We start from the raw sequence: 24,509 nt of genomic DNA, 5'->3' as shown, positions 1-24,509 counted from the left end.
ATTGCTCTTTTAAAATTTGATTCGAAGCAAATTAACTCTTATAAAGGATTTTTTTTTCCGGAGTTGATTCAAAATTAACTTCTTAGGAGTATCATCTTATTGAAGTTTGACATCATAATTACATGATTTTCTTTATTTTTTAAGGATGTGTAATTGGAGAAACTTTGACAATATTTATTCAATTAATCTAGTTGTTTGAGTGTTTGATGCAACTTTTAAACTATTTTTTCGCTCATCTTTTGAACTAGTTAAAAACTTCAAACACTTTGTTAAATCATATTAATATTAGTCGTTATATTATTATTATTTTTTAATTTGACATGAAAATAAATAAATAAAATATTACATGTTGAAGAAGCTTCCTAGAAAAGTTACCGAGTTCAAATTCAAATTAAAAAGTATATATACTACAACTAGGTCAATTGAAATTGCGGGGGAAACCAGGGTTAGTGTTGATCGGAAGCGAAAAATGAAGAAGAAAGAGAGAGAAGAAATCGAAAGCTGGATAAAGGGAGACGAAACTGGCGCTCAGATGCTGAAACGGGTATGGAGGGTCCGACCTTTCATTCTTCCTCCGCCGCTTCACAGAGTGCCTCTCCGCGTCGGTAACGTCCTCGAACTCGTCGGTCCCTCTCCTTCCGCCAAAACTCAAATTCTCATTCAAACTGCAATCACTTGCATTCTTCCAAAACACTGGAATGGGATACACTATGGTGGATTTGATCATTTGGTACTCTTTATTGACCTTGATTCTCGATTTGATATCAATCGTTTCGCTCAATTGCTTCTTCATCGCATTATGGAACCTTACGGTAACAACTTTCTATTGCTTTTCATAGCTCGGGTTTATTACTGTGTTTTATTATGGTTATTTATCTTGCTTTTTCTTTGATGCAATAGGGGAAGCTAGTGGAGATTATGATAAATCGTTATTTGATTTGTGCATGACTCGGTTTTTGTATGTTCGTTGTTCCGACAGTTTTCAATTTCTTCAGACTCTCAAGGTAAGAGGAGGAGGTTGCTTCTGCATCCAATCTATTAACTCGGCACTTTTTATATTTGCGAAATTAGATTCTCTAATACTCAACTTTGAAAATCAAATTTCTTGCTATTAGACACTTTTGGATTGTTTGAAACTTTGGATTGACTTATTTGAATTAATTTTATCGCTCAATGTTTGAAAGAACTTATGGAAATAATTTATGACATGTTTATAACCTGTTTAGGCTTATTTGTATACGCACTCTTAAGATAGATTATGAAAACAGAAAAAGGTTATAGTATGAAAATGATTTGACTTCATTTTATCTTGAGTTATAGAATCAATTTTGTACTTATGTGTTTAATTAAGTTGTTTATCCAAACACGGAAAATCCAAGTGTCTAACTATAGATTTTTTTGATGAAGTTAATATTTTCCCTAGAAGGAGCATAATACAAACCAGCTAATCTAACAATTTTAAACTTCTATTTATGTATCTTGTTCCTTTTGTTCTTTAATAGACATTAAATTGGCGCTTGGATAAGGAGAAAGAAGTTCACGGGGCTAGTGTTCACTTGCTCATGATTGACAGGTTGGTTTTTTCTTCCTGTTTATTGAAAGTGACATTTTATTTACAGCTTGCTAGGGTGGAAGGTTTAGAAATCTTGAGTAGTTGAGAATTATCAAAATAAGAGTTTGATATGATACTGTGTAATGAATCTGGTTATGTTTCTAATTTGCAAAAGTTTAGATGTGATTATCAACCAAAATATAAGAAAAGGTTGAAGAGCTGTCATTACGATGTTATTAGTTATGTCACCTTACTGCGAACAATAAATTCTTATTGCGAATTCCACCCATATACAATGTTACTAACAATTAGTTTTGGAGAGCTGAGGATATTGTGTATACTTATGGTGAATGATGCAGTTATTTTGTACTGTAGCTTCCAGAAAACTATTTAAATGAAATGCTAAACATAAACAATTGTCTTAATGAGAATTTGTTGATCAATATTCATTTCAATTTTCTATTATTGAAGATACTGTTTCTTAAATGAGAATTTGTTGATTAATATTCTTTATGAAATGTTTATCCCTTTTCTATTATTATTATTATTATTATTATTAATTTATTAAAGATATTGTTTCTTATTGTTCGCTGTCAACTTGAAATATGATACTCAAGGAACAATATTGTAAAGCAAAGATAAAATCAATCTTTGATGAATATATATGAATATGGGGTGTGTGTTTAGACTATGTGATGATTTATTAGTCAACAAGATTTTCCAAATGTCTTTCTTGATCCTCATCCTTCTAGCTCTTTCCATTTTACTTGCTATTATTTTATCTGTGTTAGTTTTTATTTCTGTGTAATGTAACTTCATCTTTGTCCTCTTGATTTTCTATTGATGAATAAAAGCAACAAAAAAATGAAATCCGTTTCTCACTAGGTGTGATTATTAGCCTCAAAAATCAAATGACATCATAATGATATGAAAACTCTATGAATCATTGTTAGCAAAACCAAACACCCAGATTCATGCTAGAACCACAGTGATTCAAAAGAACCCCATCAGAAAGTAGAATAGATTATACTTTTCTATTCTCACTAGCCTACAATATGATTTTATCCAACTGATTATTTGAACACTGTTGCTTAAAATATGATCTGATGTAATAACCAATAAGTAAGTTTGACTGATCAAACTGTTTTTTTTAGCATCGGAGCTTTTCATTGGATGGATCGTGCATCTATGTTATTGCCTCTAAAAGAAAACAGCAGGTAACTGATACCCATGTTGATATTTTCCAGAAGATGGCACGTGTCTTTTCACTATGTTTTAGAATTCTAAAAGAAACAATTTCTCTTCAGAATTCTCAATTGATTGACTTGTCTCTTGCATTTTATGGAAGAATGAAAACTTAGATTAGAAATATGTAACATTGGTCCAAATATATGTCGATTTTAACTTTCAGCTGTTATGTGATGCAGGAAAAAGCTTTTTCTTCAAAGTGTGTCAGAAGCTGTAGTTCAGGATATTAAAAAGCTTCTTCAGGTGCATCCAATGCTTGTTATAGCTACAAAGTCAGTGATTTTTTGGAATAAACAATCCACAGCTTCAGTTGAGGTAAAAGGGTGAGTTCTATAATGGTTCCGGAAACTCAAACTTGTTTCTTTCAATATCCAGATGATGAAGAAACTTGTGAAGCTTTTGAATGCTACCTGTGATATTGTATGAAGAAAGCGATAATATCTTTATTTGGTGCAAGATTCATTTTAGTTGACCGGTTGACCCAGTGGCTGTATTTTAGGAGGCTGACCCAGCAGTCATGGGCTTAGAGTAATGCATGCTTCTTCCCTTTTTAGTGTCTCCTTTCCTCTATATCTTTCTATCTCTAACACAGTAACACCACTGTGATTCCGTGCCCCTATTTTCTCTTTCTCTCTCTCTAGTATAGACAATTTAGTGAATCCTGATTAGCCTTTATGGTTTAATAGTGATTGGTTAGGTCTTTTGCATTTGCAATGATTAGTATTTTTGTTTCGTCATTTGAAAACTCTTTTATTAAGACATTATTTTCTGTTAAAGTCTCAATATTAACACACTTCCTGATTTTGTGTATGATGATACCCTATCACAGGAGTTTCATGAAAAATAATTGGGAAGAGAGAAGTTCGAGAAATGTAACAAGAAACAGTCAACATGTTGAGTATCGTGAGTACATGCCTTCTGCCTGGCAGGTAAAGAACTTCCTATAGCTCCTTTTTTTGATCGGGTAGGAAAAGGTGGGCAAAAGCCCGTTTCAAATGCTGTTCTGTTTTGTACTTCTCTAATATGCACACTTCTTTTCCTGTATAAAAATTTCTAATTTGATGTTGGTCCTTTCACCCGTCACAGTCCTTTGTTACACACAGAATACTCATACGTTCTTCAGGTTTGCACTCCATTGCTACTAATTACAATTGTCAATTGCTTTTAGCTATCAGCATGATTCCAACATATTCCCTTTTCAGACGATCATTCTGTTACAAGCAACTGTCAGAACTCCTCATTCTATTTGTTGGAATGGTTATTGCCAAGATTGAGTATTTCAGACAAGATTGTAGTGAAAGATGTAAGGACATTATACTAATGTGGAAATCTTGGTTTTTAGACAACATCTTTCGTTGTTTCTTGCACAAATCTTTTGAAAACTTAAAACAGATAGAAAACATTTTTGTAATTAAAAGTAAAAATAAAATATAAAAAACCAAAATTTTCTTAAAACGACTGGACCTTAAGGTTATCAATTCTAGACTTTTAATTGAACTTAGTTTTGTCTTTTTGTTGAACTTGTAGACTGGAGTTTTTGTAGATTCATGAAGCATGTTTGCAGTACGTGATCCGCAACTGCTTTTAATTGCAGGTAACAAAATCTTTTCTTCTGAAATTTGTAAACACATTCTCATTGTTACTACTCATAACAGCAGCCCTCTCATTTGTTTTCATTTTTTTTGTGTTGCTAATTGATGTGGTACAGATTCCGTAAAAGCTCTTAGACAAATGGAGTATATGACTTCTTGGTTGGACTCAATATTATGACAGAAAATAGGATCCATGATACTATCAAGAAGATCTAGTTTCATGAGGTTAAGTTACTCTTGTGTGCTACTGCTACAAGAGAAAAGGAGTGCTACAAGTTATATTTCACATCGATATTCGAGAAAGATTGGCCATATTTTTTATCCTATACAGCGGGGTAGTAGCACTGGCTGAGGACATTCTGCTAAGCATTATCTCATGCCAAGGAAGGGAGCATTCAAAGTGTAATTCCCAGGCAAGGTCTAGCCGCATAAAGAAACCTACGGAACCGGTGAAAGGATCTGTACTCCTAGATCACAAGAATCCATCTTAGATGTGGCACTTATCAAAAGGAGGACATAATTTTGATTAGGAAATGTCTTCTATCAATTATCTATTATTTTGTTCACTCCTATAATAAAACTCTTCCCTTTTTAGGTGATCTATCATTGCATCGTTTCTAATTTGTTACGTGCCTATTGTTTTAGCTAGGCGTTGTTTTATATGTCTTTTGAGGAATGAAAGGAAAACATTGGAAGGACAAAGTTGGTCCTATGTTTGGTAGAACGTTAGCAAAATATAGGGTTTGTGGGGGGTTAAACTTTTAGTGAGCCTATTACTCTTGTATGTCTTTTGGAAGGAAAGGGACTAATTTCGTGGGCTATACTGTATTTTGATTTTGATTTTCATTCACTTATGTTCAGTGAAACAAACAAAGAAAAATCAACTTTTTGTATCTTTTTTATTTTATGATACTACCAAACAAGAGAAATAATAATTTATCCATTTCTCCTTTCACTACCTTTCCTATAAGTATTCATTATTTTCTTTTCCCTCTACCATTCCAATTAAAGCCTAACCATCAAATTTAGGATGCAACGATAGCTGTTTTTCCTTAAATGAGCAGAAGAAACACAATTATGACTTATCCCGGCTCTACATGCATGTGTGTTTTAAGTATCAACTGCTTTTTATTTTTATTCACAAAAAATAAACATCTGCTGTTGCTCTCTTTAATTTCTTATTCGTAATACCTGACCCGAAGAAAAGGTACATGAATACAATGTCAATCAAAACATTACTATCTCTAGATATCATATTTCTTGTGTTTTATCAAGTACAATATTTTCCATGTAAGCAAGAAGTTCAAGAGCTATAATGATGGAATATTTTCTATACTATTCCTTCTATCACGTAGAAATTCTAAGCAAAAATATAAAATAAAAATGAAATGACAGCTTTTTACAACACAATAAAAAACCAGTGTATAATGGATAGTGATAGACATACACAACAAGAGGAAGATATTCAACAATATCTCGGCGAGGCTCTAGCACGAGCGGGAGTGAGCAAGACATTACGGCTAAACATATTTGAAATCTGACCATTCATTTCTTCTAATTTCTCTACTTCTACTGCCTTACATTTCAATATCTCCAGGTTTACTTTCATGTGTTTTTTCTCTTGAGAGAAGCTGTCAATATTACCTTCATTATACAGAACTATTTGCGAACGGCTTTTTCTCGGACTCTCAGTTACAAAGTTGCTTGTTGGAATTTTTGTTTGTTGAGAAATAAGTGCCTGCATTGCAACCATTGGAGGTATTCTGGGGTTCTTTGCAAGATCTTTACTAGCTCCAAAGCTGAGTTTACTGTAGTTAAGACATTTGCACAATCTTGATCTTTCCTCAAATGGGACATTTGGATGAGACTGCAAAACATTGTTTGTTCCAAACATGAGAATCTTTTGTAAAATGCTATTGTAGTAGTTAAATATGCTGCTGTAAATGGGAAATGCTGTCAATAGTTATTTATGCATCTGCAATTTTTCGATTTCTTATGATTCTTTAGGAACATGATGCATATGAAAAGCAATGTAAAAAGGAAAATGGCATTCTCACCTCAAGATAGATATCAATGGCTCTGTAGATCCCATCAAAGCAATCCCTTGCAGAGTCAGGCAAACATTCTGCAACTCCAAGAAATTTCGAGATCTTGAGATTCTGATCAGGTGATATCTCTCTCAGATACTTGTCGATTAATCTACCAACCCTTTTCATTTTCTGCAAAGACATTCCATCATAGCCATTGGTATCAACAAATTGTTTAACCAATCTTATCACCAAGTTAACATCATAATAGATCCCCATATCTTGCCCTGAGACCAAAAGATCATCCAGCGTTGCTTGTTCGAGCATTCCACCAATCAATTTCTCTAGCTCGGTTCTGCAAATTTTGCTCAACCCGAATCTTGAAACAATCCTTAATACCCAAAAAAGACCTCTGCAAGAGAAGTTTTTCTTACCTACAAATATGACTCCATAAGCCGCTGTTTCTGCAAGAGCAGCATACTCGCTGTTGCTTCTGTAATCGGCGTTTCTGGTTTGAGTAGCTGTTTTCAGATATTGCAACAGAAATCTTGTAAAGATTAAACTGTTGTTATCATCTTTATATGATTCGATGCACTGAAAAAGTTTCTCAATTATCTTTGGTGGTAATGTTTCCAAATCTTCAAACCACCATGCTTTGCTGGTTTTTTCTGATGTAGTTTGTGTTGAAGAAGAGAATCTCTTGGCGTAATTGCTTTCCGGCGAAGACGGTGGTGACGACGACGACGGTGACGACGACGATAACGAGGTGAAGGAAATATTGAGGTTTGCATCTGAATTTTGGACAATCTTTGTTAACACTGCACTAATGATCTTCTCCAAAAGACCATAACAATCTGCATACTCATAAAACATTCTGCAACTCATTAGACTTAAAACCATGTCATTCCATTTCCAGTAATGAATTCCCTCAAGAAAAGTTTGCGTCTGTTGCAAAAGATTGTTGTTGAAAACTTCCTCAGTCATTCCAAGATAAATAGCACAACAATGAAGAAGAGACACATTAGCTACATCAATTGGTATTTTTCCATTGTTGTAACAAAACCTTGAAACTAGCTCAAACCCTTCTGAGCCTCCAGGGAAGTCACTGATCCTAATTCCCATCTCCTTCACATGACATCTTCTCTTTTGATGATTCAAGATTTTCTTCACCTTTCCACAATATTTTGATATAATCTTCTGCAAAATAAATGAACAAACTAAAAAATCATTTATTCTGACTCAACTATTTAAGGAAGAATCATCGAAGAAGACTAATAATACATACCTCTTTCAAAAGAAATATCTGCTGGCCATTAACTTTGATTTGCAAATCACAAGGCTTTGTCATAGCTACTTGTGCATATTTTGTTTTCCAAGTGCTTTTAGATGAAGAGTGTTTTTTTTATATGGAACGTACTAGTACTCATGATTTGAAGTTGAATGGTTTCTCATATTTTTATATTCTCAAATCTAATAATGACAATATGTTATGTCATTGAATATGTTTTTGTGCCGTGAGTCTACAGTGTTAATTATGTTAAAATTTTTGGCAATTTTATGACAGATCCCATGAATGTGTCCAATATAAGACAGGTTTTGAGATTATTGTAAACGTGGAGTCACAGGAGGTAAAGGCCTACATAATCTATTTGGGTAAGTTGTCGTATTGTCTTTTTAACCAACAAGTTGTTGCTGTTCTATCTGAAGATATATTATAAATTATGAACTAGTATATGATAATAATGTTGTGTGTTTTGTCATTGTACATGTATTTGTTGGTGGGTCGAATAGCAGAACCTTTTGTGTGGTTTTATGTAGGAAACAGTAGTGTCTGTGAGAAAGGAAGTGGAAACCCAAAACATATTTGTTAATATTTTAGATCTCTGTCACATTAATGTAGTCTTGTTTTCAATGAGTGATTCAAATTTAGGTACACGTGAAGGTAGATTCTACAGCAATTCTTTAACATGTGGTTGGCTTTTCATAATTTATATATTACTCTTGCTATATAGGAGTAAAGGCATTTTTTTTTCATCTATTTTCATAAATATTGATTTTAGTTCAACTTTTTTGGTCTCTTTTAACAACTAATAAGTAAGATGTCACGATTTCAATACGAATGTGTTGTATTATCCTAATCTATTTATTTTAAATATAGGATTTTATTATTATTTTTAAATATTTATGTGATTTTAAAATTTTTAATTTTTACTTCCTCCGTGTTAAAGTAATGATGTTCGTTTTAAAAAATACAATTTATTTCAAAATGATTTTCATTCTCACTTTTAATGCATAAATGATAGATATTTTTTTTAATTATGTCATTTAATTATTACTTTTTACATGATTTTTATATAATTTATAGAATTAATTTAGTAAAAATATAACTTTTTATGATAATATTATTGTGTGTTTTAATTTAATAAAAATGTAATATTTTATATATATTATCATATTTTTAAATATTTTTGTCTTAATATGACATCATTATTCATAATATGACACTGATGTGACATGAATCTTTGACTTAAGATTTTTCTCGATTTTATTTTAAAGAAATGAATGATGATGAGAAACAACCAGAACAATAATATATATAAATGATAAAAGAGTGAATAATAAATATGTGAAATAAAAGAATGAGGATAATAGAGATGAATAAATTATTTATATTAATGAAAAATGTGCTAAGCTATGAAGCTAGCATAAATATAAAGATTTTATTTACTTTAAAATGAGGATCGTTTAATATTTTTGTATCCATATTAAAATGAACATTGTTATTCCTACATTAAAAATTATATTCAATGCTTACATTAAATACCGCTCATCGTATTTATATAGTGATTAATATTTTTATTTTTATAATTATTTATATAACATAAATATATATTTTTTTATTAACCAATTTCATTATTATATTAATCACAAAAATATAAATAATTAACCATATATTTTATTAATAATTTATTAACCAAATTTATTATTTAATTAACCAATAAAATATATGTTATTAACAAAATTCTGATATTAAAATATAAAATATAATAATTAATTTTTTTAACCAAAGTTTATATATATTTTAACGTCAGAATTTAGTTAATATTATGTATTTTATTGGTTAATGAAATTATAAACTTGGTTAATGAATTATAAGTAAAATATATGGTTAATAATTTATATTTTGATGGTTAATTTGATAATAAATTTGATTAATAAAAAAATTTATATTTGTGTTATAAAAATAATTTTAAAAATAAAAATATTTTTTTATAAATTTTTTTATTTTTTTATTAAAAAATAAAAAATACTGTTCACCGTATAAATACAATATACAGTATATGTCATATGTATTGGGTGTAACATTTGGGTGTAAGAATAACGTATTAAAAAACATAATAATATTGTTATAAAATATTGTGTATTTATTAAAAAATATATGAGAAATAATGTATAAAGTAATAATTAAAAAACAAAATTATTAAAAAATGAAAATGATATTTATTATGAAATAAATTTAATTTACTAAAAAAATAGTTATTTTAAAACAGAAAAAATATTTTCTATCTATTTTTCTGCCAAAAATATCAGAATTTCGTTCCCCTATATTTTGTCCCTAGTGATATTATTTCTAACAAAATCAGATGGGATTTGTTGCCACTTCACCATCAATCTTCTATCTCCAATTTTCCATATCATAAACCTTCCACATAGTGAATCTCTTTAATTGGGAAATGTAAAAAAAATCGTGAACACTAGTAGTTGCAAGCAATTTTACCTTGTATAATACAATCACTATATTCTCCACAATTGGGCAAGGTCCAAAGTATCTAGGAGCTAGTTTTGATTAATTCTATCGATGAGGTCTTAATTCTATAAACACTCACTTTTCCCTTAAATGAAAATTTGTCACTTCTTATCGACATACTTATTCATCTGTTGCATTGCCCTCAACAAATGATACTTCAATTTCCTTAAGGCTTCATCTTTATGCACTAAATAAGGTTTGAACATTTGGTTCATAGTTCCCTTCATGTGTAGTAAAATTACCAATCTAGACTGCCAATTTTCTGCATCTACATGTGGTTATAATTTGATTATAGTCTCCCAAATTTAACCCCATAGTTCCTTCATGTTCTATCTTCAATCCCTATCCCATAGCCATAAGCCGAGAAATGAAATGGTGGGTTGCATCATGATGACATCTCGGCAAGTGTATCGATGCTGTCAAATTAACAATAAAATCAATTGCAAAATTTAGTAATTAAAAAGGGAGTTTTTGTCAGAAAAAAATATTCTAAAATGAGAATTGAAAAGATGAAATTCAAGATGCAAAAGACGATTAGGACTATTTATCGCATCCCCTTATTTTTACCTATTGATGAACTGTGTTACATGTTAAGTTTCAATTATATTATCATCTCACTGCGAATTAACATTACCACTACATCCAATTTCTTTGTGTATAACTCACTAATTTATACAATAATTTCCTATTTTCTTAGGCCAATTCAAAGTCAAATTAGGCGTTCTACGCACGTTAATTCATTAACAACAACTTCTAAATTCCTATTCCTAGTTCATTACAAAGTTGAATAAAGTACCAAGTTCATATAATTAGACTAACAATAAGAAATCCCTAACCATCTAGATCGATCCGCACACCTGTAAGCGACAAAAATCATTAAACACGAGAGCAATTTAAATAAGATAATAACATTAAAAATACTCAACAAATCTCAAACATACATATGATCCAACAAAGTAAGAAGAAGGTTCATCTTAAAAAGCCTTAATTTAGAAGAACTTAGTTACTCATTGATAAGATAACAAATACCATGAGTGGAGAAGTATTCATCATCAAAATCTATGGAAGAATTGCTCTCCAATGACTTCAATATGCTCAAAAGTCGCTCCTTGAATGACCATAGTCATCATTTTATATCTTCGATTAAGAACCCCTTAAAAAATGATCAAAAGATGCTTTTAATAGAAAAAATTGTTAGCTGGATAAGAACCATCACATTCGTGACATCCAGTATCATGCTGCGACACAAGCCTCATTGCACCATGATGGGATGCATCACGGGCACGAGAATTCCATTGGCGAAACATACATTTTTCTCCTTTTATTCGCATTTTTCACAAAGTCTTTGTATAGTCCTTGTATTGGCTTTTTGCTCAATTCCTCACACTTTAACATGGTTTTTGATCATTATTCTTCATAATTTACCCAAATTTCTTCATAAAAATCACGTAATGACGACTGTCATCACAACCCTAAACTTGAAATGTTTCTTGCCCTCAAGTAACCTGTCTCTGCACAATGAACATTTCATCAGAATTAAAATGCTCACCCTTACCAATTCTTTATACCAGTATTTTTTTATCAACACTTTGGTTCCCTGCTTCAACCCGACCAACTCAGAAAAGCTCTTCTGACATACAAACAATCAACTTGTCTCTCATCTCACCATGATGCACTCAAATTGACAGGGTAATCACTCAATCAACATACAAAAACATTTATCCATGAATTTGAAAATGTTCTAGTCAAATCAATCAAATTAATATTTAAACACACACTTTTGAGATCTTTTTCCGGTTGTAACGTGGCTTATGTCAGGGTAAGATAATTTAGGATAATATGCTTACACCTTTGGAGTTAGGTACCTAGTTTTCCCGATGTTATCAAATTCCTTCATGCTCACTATTTTATACTTCACTTGGTACTAAAGAATTGCATATTGTTGGTCCTATTTTTCACAACTTTTTTCAAATAATCTATTTTAACTTCTTGTTTTTATTTTTCTTTTTGATCAATTTTTCTAGTACCCCAACCCTAAACTTATTCGTTGCTAACTTCCAAGAGCAACCCCAAACTTATTCTTTTGCAATCAACTAAGAAACTAAATATTTCTACATAACTCCAAAGAGGGTGGGGAGATTTAATCTCTCAAGTCAATGTGTATTTATAAGACCAATATACTCAAAATTAGAAAAGTACGAATTCTAGAAAATGACTAATTCATGGATAGTCTCATAAGAAGGAAAAGTAAACAATGGAAAATATTTGGCTCAAACCTTAATATATGAGGTATTTGGAGATTGAGTATAAGTAGTCAGTTTCCCATTCCTTTATCAACCTTTAATCTACAAGGGAATTTAATTATTGATCTCTTTAATTCTTTTGTTTTTTTTTTGGTGACTTTTCTTTTTCTTTTCATGATAGAATTGGTAAGGTAGCAAATAAAAGCTGAAAGAAAAACAAAACCAAACATGTTTATTAATTTCAAGCAAAGAAAAGTATAAGGGGAAGAGCTTCTTTAGTTCTGACTAGTACTCTTCTTTATTATTGAAAAAACTAAATAAATTTTTTAATTGAAATTCAAACTTTGAAAGGTTGCCTCCCATTAAGCGTTTGTTTAAGGTCAATAACTTGACTCTATTGTCTAAGGCTCTGCGAGCATTGAAGAAGCCTTCTCTGATGCTTCTTCATTTTTTTCATAAGACCTCAACTTCTTTCCTTTCACAAAAGGGTGCGCACAATGCCTGTAACACCCTTCTAAATACCCCAAAATATTTAATTTAAAATAATAACATATCAATCAGAGTAATTATGCCCCGAAGGGTGTCACACAACATTCGTCAAAATATCCTGTCATGCTCATGTATTTAATCAAAATAAGATACTTTTGCATAATTAGCAGCGGATACAAAATATCGACATTCAAATCATGTATTACATTACATGTAAAGTTGATCAACAACTAAAAGAAAACATAGTCAAACATCCCCTCCCGATGTTACATCTATCAGAGCATGACCCACTAGGAGACTACACTAGACTCCAAGCACTAGCTCCTACTCAACTCACTGCTCGTTACCTGAAAAACAGTTGTAAGGGTGAGTTCCTCAATCAATATAATAAGCATTATAGAACAACATGTAATGCTAAGTAAATAACACATTTCATCACCCAAGTCAGATTAATACATTCAGTAACGGCATATCAACTCAATCATCATACTCCACATCAATACAACTCATATTCATACTTAATAGCAACACGACACACGTATAATATTGGAATACATCCATTCATATTATACGCCCTACATGACTCATGCAATGAGACTCCACACATGCGGTACCGACTATTCTTGAACATACAGTTCAAGCTCACCGATCCCTCCGGATACGGCTACTAAGCTCACTAGTCCCACTCATTGAGATCTAATGACTCACTCACTAATTCCTCACCATGGGAATTAGCTACAGCCCCAAAGGCTAGACTATGCAAGCTAATCATCTAGCATGCAAACATCAACAACAATTCACAACGATTCACTCACCAATTCCTCACAATGGGAATTAGCTACAGCCCCACAGGCTATGCCATGCACGCTAATCATCTAGCAATGCAGCATCAACAACAACTCAAGAATAGACATATGCTCACACTCTAAGCCATAAAACAGTCTATTCACAATGCATACATAACTGATACATTCACAGCATAATGCATACCATCACATATCATCAACACATTTATCACAAAAGCATATCATATCATGCCATATAATCAATCATAGTATTAACACACTCTACTAATACCTATGCTACTCAAAACAATGGGAAATGATCCCTACTACATCATGCATCAGCTAAGTCACATCACTCAGCCTAAACAGCCAAAAACTGCACAACAACAGCACAGAAAAATCTCAATTCTGCCCATACGCGTATTGCCTATGCCCATACGCGTATTGCCCAAACCTGACCAAGTCCATACGCGTATTGCCCACTCTCATACGCGTATGCTACGCGTATCACTTCTCCATACGCGTACCAACAGAGACAATTTCACGTTCAAAACTTCATCTTCCTCATCCATACGCGTATTGCCTAGTGCCATACGCGTACCAGCCATCTCATACGCGTATTGCCTAGTGCCATACGCGTATGACCAGAAACCAGATTTCCAGATCTGCAATGGCTTTCTCTGCTACGAGATCTACCCAATCCAACCTTCCACAGTCCAAATTCTACACAGTAATCGTTCATATTTTCAACACAATTCATACTCTGTTCAATTTCACACTCCTAACATTATTCCATCTAATCTCTACGAATTTTCCTTCAATTATCATCCAATTTTCGTTCATCAATTATTTTCACAATTTCAGCATACAACAATCTAATCAGAGGTAAATCAATGGTCTATCACTACCCATGACATATTATCACATAATACCCGTTAACCGATGATAAACCCCCCTTACCTGAGTTACTCCGGCAAATTCTGCAGCTTCAAGCTTTTTCCTCTTCTCTTGCTCTGCCTTTTTGCCCTTTTTCCTCTTTCAACCGCTTCTCTGTTCCTTTTCACGTGAAAACCCTTTTTCCAAAAATTGGGACTTTTTATTATTCCAACTTATATATTCCAATAAATAATTATCCCAATAATTATTATTCCAAAAATAATAATAATAATAATCCAATTATCTAATTAAATTAATAAATATATTATTAACTTAATTTAAATAATTATTATATTATTATCGGGGTGTTACAACTCTCCCCCACTAAAAGAGTTTTCGTCCTCGAAAACATACCTCAAGCAAATAACTCCGGATAAGACTCCTTCATCTGACTCTCAAGTTCCCAAGTCACATTGCCACCTGCTGGTCCTCCCCAAGCTACCTTCACCAAGACAATCTCTTTACCCCGCAACTGCTTCAACTCTCGATCCTCGATCCTCATAGGTGATGTTTCAACAGTCAGGTTATCTCTCACCTGTACATCATCTACTTGGACTACATGCGACGGATCATGAATGTATCTCCTCAACTGAGACACATGAAAAACATCATGCAAGTTCGCAAGCGACGGCGGTAAAGCGATACGATAGGCTACCTCTCCTATCCTCTCCAAAATCTGATAAGGACCAATAAATCGAGGTGTCAGCTTCTTCGACTTCAAGGCTCGACCAACACCAGTTATCGGAGTAACACGAAGAAACACATGATCTCCCTCTTGGAACTCAAGTGACTTCCTCCTCTTATCATGATAACTCTTCTGACGACTCTGAGCAGTTCTCATCTTCTCCTGAATCATCTTAATCTTTTCCGTAGTTTGTTGAACAATCTCTGGTCCAACCACAGCACTCTCACCGAACTCATACCAACATAAAGGTGTCCGACATCTCCTACCATACAAAGCTTCAAACGGTGCCATACCAATACTCGAATGAAAACTATTGTTGTAGGTAAACTCAATCAACGGTAAATAACAATCCCAAGCACCTCCCTTTTCCAAAACACAAGCTCTCAAAAGATCCTCTAATGACTGAATCGTCCTCTCAGTCTGACCATCAGTCTGCGGATGATATGCAGAACTCAATCTCAGCTTAGTTCCCAAAGCCTTCTGCAAACCTTCCCAAAACTTCGATGTAAATCTAGGATCTCTGTCCGAAACAATACTCGACGGAATACCATGCAAGCTTACAATCTTCTCAATATACAACTCGGCTAATCTCTCTAACGTATAATCCATTCTGATCGGAATGAAATGAGCCGATTTCGTCAATCTATCAACAATCACCCAAATAGCCTCAAAATTCTTAATCGTCCTCGGTAAACCCGAAACAAAATCCATACTGATACTATCCCACTTCCACTCTGGAATAGCCAACGGTTGCATTAGCCCAGACGGCTTCTGATGCTCAATCTTCGACTTCTGACAAGTCAAACAGGAATACACAAAACTTGCAATTTCTCTTTTCATTCCCGGCCACCAAAATAACTTTTTCAAATCATGATACATCTTCGTAGCTCCAGGATGAATACTCAAACCACTACGATGTCCTTCCTCAAGAATACTCTTCTTAAGTTCTGTGACATCCGGAATGCACACCCGATTACCAAATCTCAAAACACCATTCTCATCAACTCTGAATTCACCACCTTGACCTTGATTCACTAAAGTCAACTTATCAACCAAAAGCACATCGGATTTCTGACCCTTTCTGATCTCATCCAAAATACCACTCGTTAACTTCAACATTCCCAATTTAACACTATTGTGAGTACTCTCACACACCAAACTCAAGTCTCTAAACTGCTCAATTAAATCCAATTCCTTAACCATTAACATAGACATGTGCAATGATTTCCGACTCAGTGCATCAGCCACTACATTTGCTTTACCCGGATGGTAATTCAAACCAAAATCATAATCCTTCAGAAATTCTAACCATCTCCTCTGTCTCATATTCAGCTCTTTCTGATCAAACAAATACTTTAAACTTTTATGGTCACTGAAAACTTCAAATCTTGACCCGTACAAATAATGCCTCCACAACTTCAGAACAAATACCACAGCTGCCAACTCTAAATCATATGTCGGATAGTTCCTCTCATGAACCCTCAGCTGTCTCGAAGCATAAGCTATAACCTGCTTATTCTGCATCAACACGCCACCCAAACCCAACAATGAAGCATCACAGTAAACCTCAAATGGTTCCGACGAACTCGGTAATATCAGAATAGGAGCAGTAGTCAACCTTCTCTTTAACTCTTGGAAACCTTCTTCACATTTTGAGTCCCAAACAAACGCTTGCCCCTTTCTAGTCAACATCGTCAATGGTAACGCCAACTTAGAAAATCCCTCAATGAACTTCCTATAATAACCAGCCAAACCAAGAAAACTTCGAATCTCAGCAACAGACTTCAGAGCTTCCCACTTAGATACCGCTTCTATCTTAGAAGGATCAACAGCAACACCACCTCTTGAAATCACATGACCAATAAAACTAACCTCTTCTAACCAAAATTCACACTTGGATAGTTTAGCAAATAACTTCTTATCTCGTAGAACTCCCAAAACCACTCTCAAATGCTCAGCATGCTCTTCTTCAGATTTCGAATACACCAAAATATCATCAATAAACACCACAACAAATTGATCTAGGTACGGATGGAAAATCCTATTCATATATTCCATAAACACTCCAGGCGCATTAGTCACACCAAAAGGCATTACAGAATACTCATAATGTCCATACCTTGTTCTGAAAGCAGTCTTCTGAATATCCTCAGTTTTCACACGTATCTGATGATACCCAGATCTCAAATCTATCTTGCTGAACACACTCGCACCAACCAACTGATCCATCAAATCATCAATCCTCGGCAAAGGATACCGATTCTTGATCGTCATTTTATTCAGTTGTCTGTAGTCCACACACAACCTCATAGTACCTTCTTTCTTCTTAACCAACAACACTGGTGCACCCCACGGTGACACACTCGGACGAATAAATTTCTTATCCAACAGATCTTCCAACTGACTCTTCAATTCAGTTAACTCAACAGCAGACATACGGTACGGAGCCATCGATATCGGTCTAGTACCAGGTACCAAATCAATCGAGAACTCAACTTCACGCTCTGGCGGTAATTCATTCACTTCTTCCGGAAACACATCAGGAAAATCACACACCACCGCTAGATCGCCAATCACTAGTTTATCTTTCGCCTCCAAAGTCGCTAACAGCATAAACAACTCTGCCCCATCAGCTACTTCCTCATTCACTTGCCTTGCTGATAGAAACAAACTCCTTTCTTCCTCAATCTCAGGAAAAATCACAGTCTTATCAAAACAGTTGATATAGACTCGGTTAAACACCAACCAGTTCATACCCAAGATAACATCAATCTGCACTAGTGGAAGGCACACAAGGTCCATCCTAAAGTCTCTACCAAAAATGCTCAAAGGACAATTTAAACAAACTGAAGTAGTAGTCACTGAACCCTTCGCAGGAGTATCAATCACCATACTTCCAAACATCTCAGATATTTCTAACTTAAGTTTCACAGCACAATCCAAGGATATAAAGGAATGAGTCGCACCTGTGTCAATAATAGCTACAAGAGGAAAGCCATTAATATAACACGTACCTCGGATCAAACGATCATCTGCAGAAGTCTCAGAACCCGATAAAGCAAAAACCTTGCCTCCTGACTGATTCTCTTTCTTCGGCTTAGGACACTGTGGACTGATATGACCCACTTCTCCACAGTTGAAACAAGTCACAGTCTTCAACCGGCACTCTGCAGCCAAATGACCACCCTTTCCACACTTGAAACACTTCATCTCAGCACTGGTACACTCATGAACACGATGTCCAGCCCGACCACACCTGTAACACTTAACAGGGGCACTAGAGTCTCCCCCACTAGGCCTCTTCATCCCACTCTGCCTCTGAAAACCTTTGCCAGCTGCATACGGTTTTCCACGATCAATCTGATTCTTGCCCTTCCTATCAACCCTCTGCTGATAGCTCTCAGCTCTGGCCTTGGAATCCTGTTCAAAAATCCTGCAACAGTCAACCAGATCAGAAAACACTCGGATCCGCTGATATCCAATAGCCTGCTTGATCTCGGGACGTAACCCGTTCTCAAACTTTACACATTTCGAAAATTCCCCAGCAGCCTCAGCATAGGGAGTGTAATACTTTGACAGCTCTGTGAACTTAGCAGCATACTCAGTAACAGTCCGGTTACCCTGCTTCAATTCCAAGAATTCTATCTCTTTCTTTCCTCTGACATCCTCTGGAAAATACTTCCTCAGGAATCTCTCTCTGAACACAACCCAAGTGATCTCAGCATCTCCAGCAGTTTCCAGCTCAGTGCGGGTAGCAACCCACCAATCGTCAGCTTCCTCTGACAGCATATGTGTACCGAACCTGACCTTCTGGTTATCAGCACACTCAGTCACTCGGAAGATCCTCTCTATCTCCTTCAACCACTTCTGAGCACCATCTGGATCGTATGCTCCCTTGAACATTGGAGGATTGTTCTTCTGGAACTCACTCAATTGACGAGCAGCTCCCATTCCCACAACATTCGGATTTCCTCCAAGTACTCCAGCTAGCATACCCAGAGCCTCAGCAATCGCAGCATCGTCTCTACCTCTTCCAACCATCTCTATTCTGAAAACCCAACAAACTAAAACAATAAGTACCGATAGGGTTACACAACACCTATCCCGTACAGGGGAAACAGAATAATTACGACTCGACACGACCGACTATGCTCTGATACCACTAATGTAACACCCTTCTAAATACCCCAAAATATTTAATTTAAAATAATAACATATCAATCAGAGTAATTATGCCCCGAAGGGTGTCACACAACATTCGTCAAAATATCCTGTCATGCTCATGTATTTAATCAAAATAAGATACTTTTGCATAATTAGCAGCGGATACAAAATATCGACATTCAAATCATGTATTACATTACATGTAAAGTTGATCAACAACTAAAAGAAAACATAGTCAAACATCCCCTCCCGATGTTACATCTATCAGAGCATGACCCACTAGGAGACTACACTAGACTCCAAGCACTAGCTCCTACTCAACTCACTGCTCGTTACCTGAAAAACAGTTGTAAGGGTGAGTTCCTCAATCAATATAATAAGCATTATAGAACAACATGTAATGCTAAGTAAATAACACATTTCATCACCCAAGTCAGATTAATACATTCAGTAACGGCATATCAACTCAATCATCATACTCCACATCAATACAACTCATATTCATACTTAATAGCAACACGACACACGTATAATATTGGAATACATCCATTCATATTATACGCCCTACATGACTCATGCAATGAGACTCCACACATGCGGTACCGACTATTCTTGAACATACAGTTCAAGCTCACCGATCCCTCCGGATACGACTACTAAGCTCACTAGTCCCACTCATTGAGATCTAATGACTCACTCACTAATTCCTCACCATGGGAATTAGCTACAGCCCCAAAGGCTAGACTATGCAAGCTAATCATCTAGCATGCAAACATCAACAACAATTCACAACGATTCACTCACCAATTCCTCACAATGGGAATTAGCTACAGCCCCACAGGCTATGCCATGCACGCTAATCATCTAGCAATGCAGCATCAACAACAACTCAAGAATAGACATATGCTCACACTCTAAGCCATAAAACAGTCTATTCACAATGCATACATAACTGATACATTCACAGCATAATGCATACCATCACATATCATCAACACATTTATCACAAAAGCATATCATATCATGCCATATAATCAATCATAGTATTAGCACACTCTACTAATACCTATGCTACTCAAAACAATGGGAAATGATCCCTACTACATCATGCATCAGCTAAGTCACATCACTCAGCCTAAACAGCCAAAAACTGCACAACAACAGCACAGAAAAATCTCAATTCTGCCCATACGCGTATTGCCTATGCCCATACGCGTATTGCCCAAACCTGACCAAGTCCATACGCGTATTGCCCACTCTCATACGCGTATGCTACGCGTATCACTTCTCCATACGCGTACCAACAGAGACAATTTCACGTTCAAAACTTCATCTTCCTCATCCATACGCGTATTGCCTAGTGCCATACGCGTACCAGCCATCTCATACGCGTATTGCCTAGTGCCATACGCGTATGACCAGAAACCAGATTTCCAGATCTGCAATGGCTTTCTCTGCTACGAGATATACCCAATCCAACCTTCCACAGTCCAAATTCTACACAGTAATCGTTCATATTTTCAACACAATTCATACTCTGTTCAATTTCACACTCCTAACATTATTCCATCTAATCTCTACGAATTTTCCTTCAATTATCATCCAATTTTCGTTCATCAATTATTTTCACAATTTCAGCATACAACAATCTAATCAGAGGTAAATCAATGGTCTATCACTACCCATGACATATTATCACATAATACCCGTTAACCGATGATAAACCCCCCTTACCTGAGTTACTCCGGCAAATTCTGCAGCTTCAAGCTTTTTCCTCTTCTCTTGCTCTGCCTTTTTGCCCTTTTTCCTCTTTCAACCGCTTCTCTGTTCCTTTTCACGTGAAAACCCTTTTTCCAAAAATTGGGACTTTTTATTATTCCAACTTATATATTCCAATAAATAATTATCCCAATAATTATTATTCCAAAAATAATAATAATAATAATCCAATTATCTAATTAAATTAATAAATATATTATTAACTTAATTTAAATAATTATTATATTATTATCGGGGTGTTACAATGCCCGGATCAATCACCTCATCTGCTCCACCTGCAAAAACTTCATTCACAATTAAAGGAATAAGTATCCTATCTTTCCACTTATCTAGCACTCCTTTCCAGTGAAATGTATACAACATAACTTCCTGACCTATCTGAAATTTCTTTCTTACAATTTTTTCCATGAAGCTTTTTCAGTTTTTCTTTCACCATGCTTACCTAGTAACATTGAGTTTTTTTTCCTTATGGTGCTTCAATGATTTAAAAACATTGAAGACAACTTTTTCTTCGTTAAAACTCAATATCAATTCTCCTAGTGCCACATTGAAGAGAGTTTTACCTGTCGCTAAGAATGGTCTTCCTAAAAGTAATGGTGTTTCCAAATCTTCAGGCATGTCAAGAATTACAAAATCAGTTGGAAACAATAATCCATAAACTCTAACAAGTACAACCTCTAACACTCCATATCGATATGTGATCGAACGATTAACTAGTGTCAATGTTATATGTGTTGGTTTTGGTTCACCATACTTCAGCTTCCTCATCATGGATAAAGGCATTAAGTTGATGCTAGCTCCTAAATCACATAATGCATGATTAATGGTTAGTGAGACAATGGAACAAGGAATAGTAAACCTATCCGGATCAGTGAGTTTAGGTAGAAGCTTCTTCTGGATGATTTCACCACACCCTTCCGCCAAAGCGATATTTCCATCATGCTTTAACTTCTGTTTTCCCGATAAGAGCTCTTTCATAAATTTGGCATAAACATGCATCTTCTTGAGGGCTTCAGAAAATGGAATGTTTACTTGTACCTGGTTTAACATTTCCATACAAAAATTAAACTGACTCGCTTCCTTTTCATTTTTTGGTGTCTTTTTTAGAACTGGATAAGGTGGTTTAACGTAGTCGGGTAGCTCGGGGTTTGACTCCTTTAAATTCTATTTCTGGGTTCTTCTTATGGGTGAAGTTTTATTGATGAATTACTCAAGTGTGTACCCTTTAAATTCATCGTCACTCTCATGCACACTTTTTTCTCCCTCGAATTTTTTCTCTAACTCATTCTCAGCTATCGTTTCTTTTCTTTTCCTTAACTTCAGTTGATCATTTTCTTCTCTTTACCATTGATAGGTTCGAAGGGTACCACTATATTTCTTAACTCGATGGCCTTGCACATTTTATTTTTTGGATTATCTACAGTGTTACCTATAAATCCTCCACTTGAACTAGCTTCAGCTGTCATTTGACAAGACAATTGACCGACTTGCATCTCTAAATCTTTTATGGATGCTTCGGTGTCCTTGTTCATCAGAATCTGATTCTAAGCCATCTCTTGCTAATATTTAGTCATGTTTTCTTGAGCCTGATTTACCTTGGAGAAGCTTTCTTGAGTGGACTTAATGAAACTTTGCAATGCTTTTTCAAGAGGTGAGGGCTTGCGTTGAGGTGCTTGAGGAGCTTGTTGAACACCTTGATTAGAATTCAAAAGTTGATTATTTCTCCACTTGAAGTTTGGATGATCTTTCCAACCCGGATTGTAGGTGTTTGAATTAAGGATTACTCTTCTGAAAATTAACACACTGAACCTCCACACTCTCAACCTCAATAGTGCAATTACCATTGGCATATTCTCCTCCACTGAAATCACAATGAAGTATCTGAATTTGACTTACATTAGCTTGAGCTAGTTGGGTTGCGACTAACTATTTGGTAAGTGCTTCTATAAGAGTGAATAAAGTTAAGGTTGATTCAACTGCATGAATACCTTTTAGTTTCATTCCTCATTCGCTTGAACGACACACATTCTAACATATGTTCCCAATCAATTTTTCCAACTCTTCATAAGTTTTTAATCTCAATGTACCTCTAGGTAGGGCATTGAGAAGAATTCATGTTTCTGTTCTCAACCCATCAATCAGGTGCGTCATCTTCCCCATAGAACTCATGTTGTGATTCGAACACTTTCAGAGTAACAACTTGAATCTTTCTCATGCATCAGATATTGACTTCTTCTTGATCAAAACTGGTAATTGCAACTTTTCTTTCCACAAACTGAGTGTTGGAATAGTACCTCTCGAGAAACTTGTCTCTGAGCTCTTTCCAATTATAGATAGTACCATTTGGGATGCATTGCAATCAGTCCACTGCGCGACCTATTAAGGAAAAACCAAATAAACATATTTTTACCTGATCATCAGTGATGTTACCAACCGATTTACACATCGAACAATTCTCATGAAATTTAGTGAGATGCTCCCAAGGATCTTTGAAAACTTGTCCATCAAACGAGTTTTCTTTCAAACCTGCCAGTACATGATTTTGATGTCAAAGGTTACTGGATTAGCTGGTTGAAATCCTAAACAAATTTGACCGAAGTCAGTCATTCTGCAATAGTCCCCCAACGTTTGACGTGGTGGATCGTCCATCTCTACTTTCTCTTTATTTTTATCTTATGAAGTGCTTCTCTTTTCGCCTTGCAAAGTGTCACGTCGTTTTTTCGATTTCGGGATTGATCGGTATCGGCGTCGAATCGGCACCTCGCATAAACAAACAAGAAATACCTTAGTAGCACGCACAAAATAAAACAAAAGTAGAGAAAATTTTAAATTTTAGATTAATAAAAAAATAAAATAAAAAATAGAACTAAAATTAGAAATTGAATAAATTAAAACAAAACAAAAATAAAAACAAAGAAATAGAAAACTAAAAATATCGCACTAAATTGTCTTGTTGATTATCAACCATCTTCGACACCAAAAACTTGATGACCTCTCGACAAGTGTGTAAGACCCCAATTTTGTCCCTAAGATCCCTCATGGCATCATATCATATCATATCATTGCCTCAAGGATCATTGTGCACCTTGCTTGCCTCTTAGTGGGTGGTTTATCTTCTGAGTGTGGTTCTTGATCACCAAGCATGTATTGCATTTGTATATCATTGCTTTTCATTTGTTTACTAACCCAAAAGTACAAAAA

At 34.9% G+C, this 24,509-nt stretch overlaps 2 protein-coding genes across 2 annotated transcripts; one reads left to right on the top strand and one right to left on the bottom strand.

Moving 5' to 3' along the window:
• The first annotated feature begins 400 nt into the window (after positions 1–400).
• LOC127101431 (DNA repair protein XRCC2 homolog) lies at positions 401–5,285 on the top strand. Its single transcript, XM_051038859.1, has 10 exons — positions 401–812; positions 901–1,004; positions 1,503–1,573; positions 2,707–2,769; positions 2,980–3,123; positions 3,630–3,729; positions 3,887–3,923; positions 4,003–4,103; positions 4,328–4,394; positions 4,509–5,285. Exons 1-9 carry the CDS (start codon positions 470–472, stop codon positions 4,349–4,351), a joined length of 987 nt encoding a protein of 328 aa, XP_050894816.1. The 5' UTR covers positions 401–469; the 3' UTR covers positions 4,352–4,394; positions 4,509–5,285.
• A 330-nt stretch (positions 5,286–5,615) lies between these two features.
• Positions 5,616–8,025, bottom strand: LOC127101430 (BTB/POZ domain-containing protein At1g50280). The gene is made up of 3 exons (XM_051038858.1): positions 7,705–8,025; positions 6,450–7,616; positions 5,616–6,259 (listed from the first exon to the last, which is right to left on the bottom strand). The coding sequence occupies exons 1-3, from the start codon at positions 7,765–7,767 to the stop codon at positions 5,858–5,860; spliced, it is 1,632 nt and encodes a 543-aa protein (XP_050894815.1). The 5' UTR covers positions 7,768–8,025; the 3' UTR covers positions 5,616–5,857.
• Between the last annotated feature and the right edge of the window lie 16,484 nt (positions 8,026–24,509).

Source organism: Lathyrus oleraceus, chromosome 7 (genome assembly GCF_024323335.1).
Source record: "Lathyrus oleraceus cultivar Zhongwan6 chromosome 7, CAAS_Psat_ZW6_1.0, whole genome shotgun sequence".
NCBI classification, from domain to species: Eukaryota; Viridiplantae; Streptophyta; class Magnoliopsida; order Fabales; family Fabaceae; genus Lathyrus; species Lathyrus oleraceus.
Note: the sequence above shows the minus strand (reverse complement) of the source record. Positions and strands in the feature narration are given on the sequence as shown.